General features: G+C 41.5%; 1 protein-coding gene and 1 long non-coding RNA gene across 2 annotated transcripts in view; one reads left to right on the top strand and one right to left on the bottom strand.

Moving 5' to 3' along the window:
* LOC142599252 (uncharacterized) overlaps positions 1-15,365 on the top strand; it is a 404,930-nt gene that overhangs the window by 190,222 nt on the left and 199,343 nt on the right. The gene's annotated exons all lie outside the window — the stretch shown is intronic.
* Positions 1-15,365, bottom strand: part of LOC142599198 (regulator of G-protein signaling 7-binding protein-like) — a 64,043-nt gene that overhangs the window by 18,621 nt on the left and 30,057 nt on the right. Inside the window, exon 3 of the mRNA XM_075739104.1 lies at positions 10,407-10,537. Within this exon, the coding sequence (XP_075595219.1) occupies positions 10,407-10,537 (131 nt within the window). The remainder of the gene's footprint in view (positions 1-10,406; positions 10,538-15,365) is intronic.

Genomic DNA, 15,365 nt, shown 5'->3' on the forward strand with positions numbered 1-15,365 from the left:
CACTCCCGAACAACTGCAAGACCCTGATAAAGTGGTAGAATATTTGAAAGAAAAATGCTGTGGGGATTCTAAGGAGACACAACTTACTGCGCTGTGCTGGGCCCTGGCCACAATCTATCAAACACTGCTTGATAGTAGACAGCACCATCAGGGGGAAGAGAGGGAGAGCAGACCCACAGGCACTGCAGATACCCCAACCTCCGCAACAGGCACTGCAGCTACCCAAACCCCCACAACAGACACTGTGGCTACTCAAACCCCTGTGACAGGGACTGCAGGGGAACCAAAAAACCAACCCATACCAGTATCAATCGCCCCTACACACAAGAAGAAATACACAAGGAAATCAGTTCGCTTAGTGAGGGATGATGATGAACCAGGACCATCACGAGAACAACAAGAAGAGCCAGAACCAGAAGTGATCACTCGATCCCTGTCCGAGTGAGCTGTGAGATATGAGAAAAGATTTCAGCCGCCTTCCAGGGGAGGACATCATTACCTGGCTGCTCTGATGCTGGGATAATGGGGCCAGCAGCCTGGAATTGGAGGGCAGGGAGGCCAAGCAGCTGGGATCCTTGTCTAGGGAAGGGGGCATTGACAAGGCGATTGAGGAAAAAGACACAAGCCCTCAGCCTCTGGCGGTGACTCTGGTCTAGCATGAGGGATAGGTATCCCTTCAGCGAAGATGTTTTATGTCACCCAGGCAAGTGGACCACCATGGAACGAGGTATCCAGTACCTGAGGAAATTAGCTGTGCGGGAGATGGTTTATTATGACCCGGACAACGTGCAGTTACCCACAGACCCTGACGAAGTCCAGTGCACACGACCCATGTGGCAGAAGTTGTATGGAGTGCCCCATCATTGTATGCCATCTCACTGGTAGTAATCGACTGGAAAAGTGATGAGGCACCCACAGTGGACCAGGTGGCTGGCCGACTCTGGCCATATCAAGAGAGTGTCTCTTCCTCCGTCGTCTCGGCTGTGGAGAAACTGTCCCGGGAGTTCCACCAACTCAAAGTGGGTGTGTCCTACTCCCCACCTGTACAGACCAGTATCTCGGCTATTAGGAGTAAGCGTTCCTCTGCTCCATAGAGAGGATATAGAGTCTACACACCACGAGGTACCCTGTGGTTTTACTGGCGCGACCACATAGAGGACATGAGGAAGTGGGATTGAAAACCTACCTCAGCCCTATGGGCACGAGTACATGAGTTGCAAGGCAAGACAGTCATAAAAAGGGATTCTTCCAGGAAAAATGCTGCTCCAGTTTCCAGCGGGCAGCCCCCCAGACCAAGTGAAAGGCCCGATCACACATCATCCTCTTGAAGGGACTTCTAAGTCCTTTTTGCAAGAGGTGAGTAGTGACTATGATGAGCAGGATTAGAGGGGTCCTGCCTCCAGCCAGGTGGAGGAGAAGGACAACAGGGTTTATTGGACTGTGTGGATCCGATGGCCTGGCACGTCAGACCCACAGGAGTACAAGGCCCTAGTGGACATCGGTGCACAGTGTAATTTAATGCCATCGAGCCATGAAGGGGCAGAACCCATCTGTATTTCTGGAGAGACAGGGGGATCCCAACAGTTGACTCTGCTGGAGGCTGAAGTGAGTCTAACTGGGAATGAATGAGTGGCAAAAGCACCCCATTGTGACTGGCCCAGAGGCTCCGTGCATCCTGGGCATAGACTACCTCCAGAGAGGGTATTTCAAAGACCCAAAAGGCTTCCGGTGGGCTTTTGGAATAGCTGCCTTGGAAGCGGAGGAAATTGAACCGTTGTCTAGTCTGCCCAGTCTCTCAGAGGACCCTTCTGTTGTAGGGTGGCTGAGGGTTGAAGAACAACAGGTGCCAATCGCTACCACAACGGTGCACCAGTGGGGCGGCAGTTCCTCACCAACAGAGACTCCCTGATTCCCATCCATAAGCTGATTCGTCAACTGGAGAGTCAGGGAGTGATCAGCAGAACTCGCTCGCCCTTTAACAGTCCCATATGGCCAGTGCAAAAGTCTAATGGAGAGTGGAAAATGACAGTAGACTATTGTGGCCTGAATGAAGTCACACTGCCCATGAGTGCTGCCATGCCAGACATGCTGGAACTTCAATATGAACTAGAGTCAAAGGCAGCCAAGCGGTATGCCACAATTGATATCGCTAATGCATTTTTCTTGATCCCTTTGGCAGCGGAGTGAAGGCCTTCACTTGGAGAGGTGTCCAGTACACCTGGAATCGACTGCCCCAGGGGTGGAAACACAGCCCCACCATTTGCCATGGACTGATCCAGAGTGCACTGGAAAAGGGTGAAGCCCCAGAGCACCTGCAATACATTGATGACATCATTGTATGGATAGCTCAGCAGAAGAAGTTTCTGAGAAAGGGAAAAAAATAATCCAAATCCTGCTGCAGGCTGGCTTTGCCATAAAACGAAGGGGCCTGCACAGAACATCCAGTTTTTAGGAATAAGATGGCATGATGGGCGTTGTCAGATCCCAATGGATGTTATCAACAAAATAGCAGCCATGTCCCCACCAACCAACAAAAAGGAGACACAGGCTTTCTTAGGCGTTGTGGGTTTCTGGCAAATGCACATTCCAAATTACAGTCTGATAGTAAGCCCTCTCTACCACGTAACCAGGAAGAAGAATGATTTCAAATGGGGCCATGAGCAACAACAAGCCTTTGAGCAAATTAAACAGGAAATAGTTCATGCAGTAGCTCTTGGGCCAGTCTGGACTACCTTTTTTTCCTTTTCAGTTCTCTCCCTTATCCCACTGGTTTGGACTGGGGAGACAATCGAGGGAAAAAAGTAAAACTCATGGGTTGAGATAAAGACAGTTTAATAGGACAGAAAAGGAAGGGATAACAATAATAATAGAATATACAAAACATGTGATGCACAATGCCACTACTCACCACCTGCCTACCAATGCCCAGCCAGTCCCCGAGCAGCCATCCCCCACCCAGCTAGCTCCCCCCAGTTATATGCTGAGCATGTCATCATATATTAAGGAATATCACTTTGGCCAGCTTGGGTCAGCTGTCTGACTAATTTCTGTCAGGGCTTTATCTTTCCTAACCTGATCCCTGGCTGCTCAGACAGTTTCTCTGTATTCCTCCCAGGCTACCTGCCCTTGCTTCCAGCCTCTGTAGGCTTCCTTTTTTTTGTTTGACTTTGCCCAGGAGCTCCTTGTTCATCCATGGGGGCCTCCTGGTGTTTTTGCCTGACTTCCTCTTGGTTGGGATGCATCGCTCCTGAGCTTGGAGGAGGTGACCCTTGAATATTAGCCAGCTGTCTTTGGCCCCTCTTCCTTCCAGGGCTTTGTCCCATGGTATTCTACCAAGCAGGTCCCTGAAGAGGCCAAAGTCTGCTCTCCTCAAGTCCAGGGCAGTGAGCTTGCTGTGCGCTCTCCTCGCTGCCCTGAGGATCTTGAATTCCACCATTTCATGGTCACTGCAGCCAAGGCTGCCCTTGAGCTTGACATCCCCTACCAGCCCCTCCTTATTGGTGAGAATAAGGTCCAGCATGGCACCTCTCCTCTCCTCGTGGGCTCCTCTATCACCTGAAGGAGAAAGTTGTCATCGACACATTGCAGCAACTTCCTGGATTGCTTGCACTCAGCTGCATTGTCCCTCCAGCAGATGTCAGGGTGGTTGAAGTCCCCCATAAGGACCAGGGCTTGTGAACGTGAGGCTGCTCCTATCTGCCTATAGAGGGCCTCATCCGCTCAGTCTCCCTGGTCAGGTGGCCTGTAGCAGACCCCCACTATGATGTCCCCTGCCCCAGCCCTCCCTTTAATCCTGACCCATAGGCTCTGGGTCAGCTCCTCATCCATCCCCAGGTGGAGTTCTATGCACTCCAGCTGGTCATTGACATAGAGGGCGATGCCCCCTCCTTGTCTGCCCTGCCTGTCCTTCCTAAAGAGCCTGTACCCTTCCATCCCAACACTCCAGTCATAGGAGCTATCCCACCACGTCTCTGTAATGCCAATAAGGTCATAGCCTTGCAGGCGGGCACACGTCTTCAACGTCTCTTTTCTTCAAGGCTTCCAAATAGACTTTTTGTAAGAATAAACAATATGTAGGCTACAAGCATTAAAGTATTTTACATCTTATTCTGAGAAATTATTCATGTTTAAAGACATCATTTAGAAAAAGACACAGGAAAAATAAGACTTTGAGACAATTTCATACAATCCATTAAATTGGATATTAGGGAAAAAATATTCACTGAAAGGATTGTCAGTCATTGGAACAGGCTTCCCAGGTAAGTGGTTGAGTTACCATCCCTGGAGGTATTTAAAACATGCATATATGTGGTTCTCAGGGACATGGTTTAGTGGTGGACTTGGCAGTGCTAGGTTAACGGTTGGACTTGATGATCTTAAAGATCTTTTCCAACCAAAATAATTCTGATTCTATGATTTTAATAAAATTGTAAGATTCTGGTAATCTAATATATCCTGTACTCATATTTTCCCATAGATATTCAAGTTCTGTTAAAATGTCTCGAGCTATGTGTAAATAACTGAAAGCAGGAATTACCTCTCCTTGGTTGTACACTTCTTTTTCAACAATTACAAACAATATAGTCAATTCACCTGATTCTGGAGCATAAGAATAATATATTCTTGTAACTGTACATGAGAAGTGACTTATTTTGTTCAAATTCAGCATAAATGGCTACCAGCTTCAGTCCTTGTACTTATTTCACAAGGTAACTTTAACTATTTTTACAGCATGTTTTGAACTCCGAAAACACCTCCAGTTCATTTTAACCTTCAGAATTTCTGTCCCCTCTTTTCTTTGATTTGTTATATGGGCTTACTCCCTTAATTAGAAAAATGAGTGCCTTGCTCAAATGCTGCATAGCTAGCTAATAGAATGATTGCGATCTGCAATTTAGGGTTTTAAAAAACATTTTCTAATATATGTAATTATATAACTAAACAAATATATTTGTAGATGATCCTAAGAAATTAGTGGCTTCTATGTAAACATGTATGGGCATTAAACTTTGGTAACTTGCACTTCCACAGTGACATACTATAATGATCCAATGATAGTAATATTTTACAGTTCCTTACAATGAAAGGAATATATTATTATTGTGGATATATGAATCAGCAAATCTCTTTGTTATGTTTGCACATTTTTCACAGTTTTCCACAATGAGAACAATCAACCATTGGAATAGTCTCCCCAAGGAAGTGGTGGATTCCCCAACATTGGACACTTTTAAGATTCAGTTGGACAGGGTGCTGGGCCATCTTGTCTAAATGGTGCTTTTTTCTAGACGGACCTTTTCCCAAGAAAGGTTGGACCAAATGATCCTTGAGATCCCTTCCAGCCTTGTATTATATGATTCTATGATTCAGATGCAATGAAATTCTTTATAAGGTATCAATGAAAAACTTTGATCCCAAAATATTTGTGACTTATCTTCCTTTCCATGAAACTCTAATTCAAATTTTTAAAAGTATTACTGGGTTTAAGACCTGTGTTTGACACTGCCCCCTAAGGCACAAAGCTATATAATTCAAATGATGGAGGGGAACAAATAAAAGCAAAGCCAGTATTAGAAGAAAAGCTCCAGGTCCCAGGTAAGTGAACTCATCTGTTGCTTGACAAAGTCTAAGAAAGATGATTCTATCCAGAGAAGTTCTGCCTGAGTGTGGGAATGATGCAGAAGAAAACTAGGTGAAAAGTGCTAGGGGTAAATAAATGCAGTGAGAAGTTTCAGAAGATTTCCTGGAAGAGATGGAACATGAGCTGCCATCTGCCATATCTGCCATCCCCCCAGTATGTATTTGCTATGACAAAAGGAAAAGCAAGATCCTTAAAGCCATTATGTTAGAGACTGCAGGATGACACAGGAGAGTTTCTCACAGTGCTGCCCTGAAAACTGGACTCTATACCTACCCAGAGTTTTCATGTGATCCTATCCAAGTTGCTTAAACTCAGCTCCTCAAAACAGTTATTGACAAAGTATTTCTAATTCTCTGGTTGCACAACCCAAAGAGTCTTTGCACTCAGCTGCAACTGAAGCTACTGAGAAATTATTCTATAAACACATACAGCACTGCATAAAGTACACTGTGATCTCAGATTCTAAATTAGCACTCTTTAGCTTAATCTCTCTTTGTTCCTTCTTTACAATGGGAAAAATTGCTACTACCTCACTACTCAAGGCAGTTCTGAAGACACTGCCATCAGTGTATAAGTTACTGAGAAAGGTCTGAGGAACAGAAGGATTCTGCCTTTAGAACAGAATTGTGTGCAATAAATACAACATATGACACTGAACAATTAGGTTAAAAGAAAGATGAATGCCCAAATAAATATTAACATGTGTATTAGTTAGCCAGAACTCTTGGGATTTTGGAAAGGAGGAGTAATAAAGTATATGATCAGGTAACCAAAGACTTAATACATACAAAAAAGTTGAATTAAGGCTACTTGGGCACGTTTCATTCTGTCCTTTGCAAACTTTCTGAATATTGAACTTTGCAATCATAATGTATTTTCAACACTGGATTTTTTTGGTCTATGTATCTTAGAAACACATTTATTAGAGAGCACTTACCTTGGTTTACTTACTGCATAACACAGCTAGAATTATTTATGGCTTTTGGCCCCACTGTGACTGTTACATCTCAAAGAAATAACAGACTGTCTGACTTTTCTAGCAGAAGTTGTATGACAGTAGTAAGTTGATCTGAAGTACTGTAAACATGCAAGAAATTTCTGTATAGGAAGCTTGATATATACTATACAGTACATGTAGGAATGTTTTTTCAGTAGAACAGAAAGATAAGAGATGAGAAGATCAGTGCTGTGAAAGACTGAAAATACCCAGATCTCAGCCCTTCAAACTGTAATGTGGTGTTTCATAAAAGAGCATGTTTCCCAGTAGGGAGCATTGGCTGAGGTCCTCTTGGGAAAAGAGCATCAGCATCAGCTCACTGTCTTAACTTTATCAGTTCTATAGTTTGTTTGATAATGTCTAGTCAAGATACCAGTACCCACATTATTATTTATTAGCTGCAGGTTAGTGAGAAAGCCTGCATGTTATTCTACTTGAATCTCTGCTGGCTCCAAAGTAAGAACATAAATTGGTGAAATCTCATGGGAGATTTAAAAAACCCATCAAACCACTTATCCAACAGGCAAGAGGACTAGAAAATAGAAAATATTACATCCAAATGAAAAATATTACCTTCAAAAATGAACTTCAGAACAGCAAGAAATTACATACAGGGAATAACATCAGACGTGCATTTATGAATTAAGCAAAGTTACTACATATTGGAAATATTCACTGTTTCTAAGGTAGTACTCTTTGTAGACAAGGAAAACTTTTTTTGAAATATCACTCGGTGAAAAACTAAACAAGTGAAAAAGTAAAAAAGATATATACTAGCAACAGCACAATATATTTTATAATGGTGAAATTACTGGCTCTTTCATTCCTAGAGGTAATTTATGCACTTTGCCTACACTGCAGTACCATTCTCTGTAAGTAGAGAAATTAAAGAAATGTACGGGTTCATTCTGCTCCTTGGAAAATAGTATGTTCTGGCAGATATAGAGCAGATATAGAATCATAGAATAAATTAGGTTGCAGGGTTGTGTGGTCTAACCCCCTACTGAAAGCAGGGCCAACTTGCATCAGATTGCTCAGGGCTTTGTCCGTTAAAGTTATGAATATCTCCAAGGATGGAGATTTCACAGCCTCTTTGGGTGCCTGTTTCAGTATTTGACTACCTTCACTGTGAAAAAATACTTAACATGTAACTGGAATTTCCCTTTTTGCATGATGCCTTTACAATGCTTCTAGGTGTTGTAAATATCCAAGTATTTAATATATAAGAACAATGTTCTATTGGCTAAGTTCCAAAATTCAATTTATTCAAATCCCTGTGATTATATAATTTTTGCCTATTATTAATTTTTCTCAAAGAATGTCACAGAAACTTAGAGCCAAGTTACTGTGGTTATCTCTGTATGGATAGAGGACAAAAATTACTCTATTTAGTAATGTCAGAATAGCTACCATGACTTTCTATGGTGAGATGAGGAACCAATATATATCAGAAGTATTGCCAGATAGGAACTAAGTTGGTGTAATTTATCTTATCCAACTTTAGACATCTAATAGTTTGATGTTTAGCTTAAGTTAATCATGTAGATTAACTCCATCCAGAGGCAAAAAGGAGAGACAGACACATTGGGGTTACTCAGGTCACCTCAAGCTACTTTCTTTCCACAATTACAGACAGTGGTTTGACAAATGTAGCCAATGGTAGGAAATGTAGTACAATCTGTCTTAAAAAATGATGATTCATTTTAGCAGCTACTGGTATCTTGGTATACGATGGCTCTGTTAATTCTGTCTCTTCATATTTTATATATTTCTTTTCAACTTGAGAAAATCACTGAGAAGCTCAATTGAGCAGTTATAAACCTCTAATTCTTATTTTCATAACAAAAAGTATCACTGGCTGTAGCTGTATCCTATAGATAGATGTGAAAAATACATTACGGGATCTTTCAGCATGACAGAAAATACATAAGGTTAATTACAAGACCTTCATTACAGTTCATTACAGGACTTTGTCTTGTCTTTACCTAGTATATTCTGATGAGAGATTATCTGGGAAAAGAGTAGTTACAATTAGCACTGATAGAGTCCCAATCAGTGCGTGCCATCACAGATTAATGAGGTTACTGAGCAACTTGTTCAGTAAATTATCTGCATTTCTACATCTTCCTTTCAGTAGATGGCTAATCAAACATGAAATTATTAGAGATGCATTTTCACTAAAGAAAGGACATCTCCTTTGTGTGTAAACATACTCTGTGGGGTAGATTTCAGTTCTGAATCTAGTATCTAGTTTTATAAAGGTGGGCAGCTTTTTAACTATAAGATGCTCTTAATATTTATCCATCTTTTGCTATAAGCTGGAATTGCTGGATAAATAACAGGGATACTAAGAGATTAGTTTAGTACTAATACCCTGCCATGTTGCTCCACCAAACACTTACCCAACAAATACCTCAATATGGTCATTATGCTTAAAGTAATCAGTTTCTGCTGACTTAGCTGTTTCTTTCCTAGACTGAAAATTTTCACACCAATGCAGATATCAGTGTGACCAGAATTTTTCTGCTTACTTTAAAGAACTCTTCAAGTTATACAAGTTACTCCTTTTGTTCATCAGTAGCTTATTACATGTGGGCCAACAAAAGGCAAAACATACATACTGTGTGTGAAAGACAGTTGAGAACCAGGATTTCTATGATTCAGCCCAAAAGGCAGTGTGACTAAAGCAGCTGAAATACTGACATCACAGCACTGGAAACATAGGACCCAAGTCATCTAAATCAGAGATCACCTTACACAATTCCTAGGAGCCCACCTGGGAAATGACACTTTACAGTCATCCAAAATATTTGAGAGACTTGCTCATTAGCATGAAATATGAGGTGAACTTCTTTACTACTGTAAGTTATCTGTGTGTTCTCACACTCTTTGTCAGAGTAGGAGGAGCAAATGCTGTGTCTGTAGTATACTCTGAGACTTTGGAGCACTTGAATTGGTGTAAAGTAAATGGCAAGCACAGTGACTTGATTAGACAGCCCCTAAAATGGATCATTCTGGATATGCAAGTAATTTTTGGAAGCATAAATTCAAAATAATGGAACCAAACAAACTCTTGTGTGGCAAAGGGAACAAAAAAAAGAAAACTTACTTTGAGTAACAATTATTTAACAATGATGTATCAAACAGAAGATAGGGACTTTTAAAGGGATTTTAAATCATTAGACAGCCTGTGTTATAGGTCAAGCTCCTTGATACCTTCTATTTTAATTACTGTCCTACTGACATCCTCTGACTACTGAGCATGACTGGAATTACAGTCTGGCTAGACAGATTCTCCTATGAAGAATAACAGGGACACAGGGCATCCTGGCTGTAACTCCTATATAGCTCATAACAAAGCAAACATATGTTAGTGTTGAAACCTGACCTGAAACAAAACACCATGATATGCATGAACTGAATTTTTTCAAAACCTTTCATTTTGTAGTAGTTACTAAAATAAAATGATTAAGATAGCTTGCTCACTGATCTGACTAATGACAGCTAAAACTTTTGGTTTGGGACCACACTTTTAAAAAAATTTTCAGCCTTCTAAACAATCAAGATATTAGTGATACATGCCTAATATGACACTCATATTATGATAATAATGAAATAGAAATACAACTTTTTTTCAGTAGCTGAAAAGTTTCCGTGGTGTAGTTCATTTTACAGTTTGGTGTCTTGTATTTCATGAATATCCACACATGCCCCAAAAGATTGTTCTTTTTTTAAAATCAGCATTTGTATATTTGTGCAATTCAATACCTTTCCGAAGAAACTGCAGCGATCCTAGCAGGCATATAGACTTAAGCATTTCCGTTGTGTACATTTCTAAGCAACACTGCAACTGGATGTATAATCTACAGATTTCAGGATGAATTTCATCATCTTCTGGGCTGCAATAAAAGAGAAAAATTTTAGTTTAGGAATGGGACTGGGAGGACCTGCGAGTCATCCAATCCTCTTCCCTACTGTTTCAAGCAATCACATCATAATCTGCTTCATAAACTATTAAGCTATGTGTATATGATAAAAAAAGCTGTTTCTACCAAACTATATTTAGAAACAATTTTTTAGCTCTATAAAGCTGTCCTGTTTTTGGCTGAGATGATAGAGTTAATTTTCTTTCTAGTAGCTGCTATAGTGCTGTGTTTTGGATTTAGTATGAGAATAATGTTGATAGCACACTGATGGTTTTAGTTGTTGCTAGGTAGTTGCAGCATCTACACTAAGTCAAGGACTTTTCAACTTCTCATAGTGGCCTGCCAATGAGAAGGCAGGGGGCACCCAAGAAACTGGGAGGGGACACAGCCAGGACAGCTGACCATAACTGGCCAAAGGGATATTCCATACCGTATGACATCATGTTCCATATATAACTAGGGGGTTGGCCGGGAGGCAGTTCAGCTCGAGAACTAGCTAAGTATCAGCTTCGGTTGGTGAGAAACTGTGCTGTGCATCACTTGTGTTGTATAATCTATTATTATTATTATTACTACTACTACTACTACTATTATTGTCTTCCTTTTCTGGCCTATTAAACTGTCTTTATCTCAACCTTTTTTACCTTTTTTTTTTTCATTTTGATTCTTTCCCCCATCCCACTTGTGGCAGGGGGAGTGAGTGAATGGCTGTGTGGTTGTTTTAGCTGCCTGCCGGGTTAAAACATGACAGTCCTTTTTGGCACCCAATGTGGGGCTCGAAGGGTTGACATAACAACAAATCTGATCAGAGAGTGTTAAAACAAATTTGTTGTAAGCATTCATTATATTAGTTTAATAGTCACTGGTCACAATGTTGTATTATTTGTTTGCGTGGTTGTGTTAAGTAGTTCTTTAGTTGCATTATGTATTCCCTACAGTGCTGTTTATCACCTCTGGGAGCTGGATGAGAATGTTCCTTTTGCTGCACTGTGTACTACTCGCTTATGATAAGAAAACATTAATGGCCATGAGAATGATTTGGTCTGTGTATTCAGCACTGCTGTCATTTCCATATCTCAGGCACTATCTCCCGGGAATACACTCTCTACCTTTCCTCCGTGGAGAACCAATCTATGGGGGAGACAAGAGGGAATACTTTCACCTTTATCTTCCCTTTCTCCTTCACACTAGTTACAACAGGCTTGAGAATTTTGAATATCCTTGGGATGTTCAAACCAGCATGTTCCAATTGCTATGTCTCCTGAATATATTTCAGGTCTTGTTTAGGGTTAAACAACTATTTAAGAATACCACCCAGAGATCTGCCCCAAGGCTAGATAGTCATGGGTGGTATGGCATGTGGGAGAATATGGGCAGATATCTAGAGAACTTCTCACCTCCAATGGTTTGGAATTTCATTCCCGAACAACTACAGGACCCTAATGAAGTGATAGGATATATTTGAAAAAAGATATACTGTGGCTATTCCAAGGAGGCACAACTTGCCGCACTGTGCTGGGCCTTGGCCACTATCTACTAAACACTGCTTGATATTACGCACTACCCTCAGAGAGAAGAAAGTGAAAAAACCCAACAGGCACTGTGGCTACTCCAAACCCCACAACAGGCACTACAGCTAGCCAAACCCCGGTGACATGCACTGTGGCTACTCAAAACCTGGTGATAAGAAATGCAGCTGAACCACAGAACCAACCCATACCGGTATCAGTCGTCCCTATACAGATGAAGAAATGGACACAAAAGTCAACTCGTTTAGTAAAGGATGACGCAACAGGGCTATCACAAGAACAGGAGGAAGAGACAGAACCAGAGATAACCACCCGATCTCTATCCCTGAGTGAGATGCGAGATATGCAAAAAGATTTCAGTTGTCGATTAGGCGATCAACTTGTCACCTGGCTGCTCCAGTGCTGGGATATCTGGGCCAGTAGCCTGGAATTAGAGAGTAGGGATGCCAAGCAGCTGGGATCCTGTCCTGGTTTCAGCAGGGATAGAGTTAATTTATCTTCCTAGCAGCTGATATAGTGTTGTTTTTCGGATTTAGGATGAGAATAATGTTGATAACAGACTGATGTTTTTAGTTGTTGCCAAGTAGTCAAGGACTTTTCAGCTTCTCCTACTAGCATGCCAACGAGAAGGTGGGGAGTGCCCAAGAAACTGGGAGGGGACACAGCCAGGACAAGTGACCCAAACTGGCCAAAGGGATGTTCCATAACATATAACGTCATGCTCCGTATATAACTGGGGGTGGGCCGGGAGGCATTTTGGCTCAAAAACTAGCTGAATATTGGCTTCAGTTGGTGAGCAATTGTGCTGTGCATAACTTGTGTTGCATATCCTTTTATCATTATTATTATTGTTGTTGTTGTTGTTGTTGTCTTCTTTTTCTGTCCTATTAAACTGTCTTTATCTCAACCCACAAGTTTTGCCTTTTTTTTTTCTTTTCGATTCTCTCCCCATCCCACTCGTGCTGGTGGGAGTGAGCGAATGGCTGTGTGGTTGTTTTAGCTGCCTGCCAGGTTAAACCACGACAAAAGCTCTGGGCTTAAACCAGCTGAACTTGAGTTGTCTTTGGTAAGATTGTATGGTCGTTATTTTCCTCTCTGCATATATTTGGAAAAGGGGTAAATAAGTATCTGAGCTCTCTCCTCTTTGAAAGCTTGTGCAAAGTAATTTCTGTAGATTGAAGGGTTTTTTTGCCATCCAGTTTCTGTTACCCTTGTTCCTGGTGCAGATTCAGAAGGAGATTTCAGGGCCACTTTCATGGTCACTTTTCAGGTTACAAATCCTGGATTAGGCATAATCAACCCTACTTTGAAGACAATCTAATAAGAAACAAGTCAGTTGTAGTCTTTTGGTTCTATAGTTTCTGCCTGAATTTCCTTTTTCCCCCTGTGTTTAAATTATTAGTCATGTGATATTGCACTGTGAGGAGAATGGAAGTTTCAAGATTTTTTTCAGAAGAGTAACAACAATTTTGAAAATAAAAATTGAAATCAAGAGTAATCCTACACCTCCAATTAATTGCTTAGGACACTAAGAAAATAATGTTGTATTGGATCTGGCTGAGATGGAGTTAATTTTCCCCATAGCAGCCCTCATAGTGCTGTGCTGTGTATTGGTAGCGAGCAAGGTGTTGGTAACACACCAGTGCTTCAGCTATTACTGAGCAGTGCTGGCACACCATCAAGGCTGTCTCCAACACTTCTCCCCTCCTCACCAGTAGGCTGGGGGTGGGCAAGATCTTGGGAGGGGACAAATCCAGGACAGCTGACCCAAACTGAGCAAAGGGATATTCCATACCATATGACGTCTGCTCAGCAATAAGAGGCTGAGAGATAGGGGGAGAAACTGGGGGCATTTGTTTTTTTACGTTTGTCTTCTAGAGCAACCGCTATGCATACTGAAGCCCTGCTTCCTGGGAAGTGGCTGGACATTGCCTGCTGATGGGCAGTAGAGAATAATCTTTTGCTTTTGCTTTTCTTCCACGTGCAGCCTTTTGCTGTGTTAAACTGCCTTTATCTTGACCCACGAATTTGGGGTCGGTTTTTTCCATCTTATTTTTCTCCTCTTCCTGTCCTGCTGAGGAGTGGAGTGATAGAGTGGCTTAGTGGACACCTGGCATCCAGCCAAGGTTAAACCACCACAAATGTACCCAGATTAAGGAACCAATTCTCATGCCTGGCTGTAAAATTGGATATCAAATCTCACTTTTGTAGGCTGAGAATGGTGCATGGGAATAAACATACTATTTTATAAACTTAACTGTTTCTGTGAGTGCTAAAGAAGTGATTTACCCAGTCCTACCTGAGAATTAGGTTTCAATGTCCCTTCCAAATGTATTTTCAATAGGCAGTAAGTGGCAAGACTGAAGAGTTAGGATTTCAGCCATTTAATGTTCAGATATTCTTGACATACTTGCTATTGTTTTGCTACATAAGGATGTTAAAAGGTAAGACAACCCCCCAAAACTAGGTTTTATAACAACTAGAGAAACATGCTTTTCTAAATAACCTGAACCTAATGGCATTTCTGAATACTATTGCTAAGAAACAAAAAAAAATATTTCAGCATGCTTTCAGATTTCTAGCCTATGAATAATATAAATGAAGCTTTCACAATAAAAGGTTGCTAGCATTCTTTACAGTTATTGAATTTCCTGTGGTTAAACTGATACTTCAAACGACTCCCCTGTATATGAAATTAGATTAGACTTGTGGATTTCCTCACAGGCACTAAATATCAATCTAGGCCAAACACTGCAAGACCTAGAGCAAACAATGTCTAAACTAGTAAAATAGATTCTTTCTGACCTAAGGTAAGGTCATTATTTATACCTAGATTCAGGGTCACAGAATCACAGAATCACAGAACGGTAGAGATTGGAAGGGACCTCTGGAGATCATCTAGTCCAACCTCCCTGCTAAAGCAGGATCACCTAGAGCAGGTTGCACAGGATTGCATCCAGGTGGGTTTTGAATATCTCCAGAGAAGGAGACTCCACAATCTCTCTGGGCAGCCTGTTCCAGTGCTCTGTCACCCTTAGAGCAAAGAGGTTTTTCCTCATGTTGAGATGGAACTTCCTATGTACCAGTTTGTGCCCATTGCCCCTTGTCCTGTAGGTAGGCAGAAATGAAAAGAGTCTGGCCCCATCCTCTTGACACCCGCCCTTTAGATGTGATGTGATAAGTGTTGATGTGATCCCCTATCAGTCTTCTCTTCTCCAGCCAAAACAGACCCAGTTCTCATGTTATATAACATCATAAAATGATGATGTTTT

The sequence above is a fragment of the Balearica regulorum genome, chromosome W, assembly GCF_011004875.1.
Source record: "Balearica regulorum gibbericeps isolate bBalReg1 chromosome W, bBalReg1.pri, whole genome shotgun sequence".
Classification (NCBI taxonomy): Eukaryota; Metazoa; Chordata; class Aves; order Gruiformes; family Gruidae; genus Balearica; species Balearica regulorum.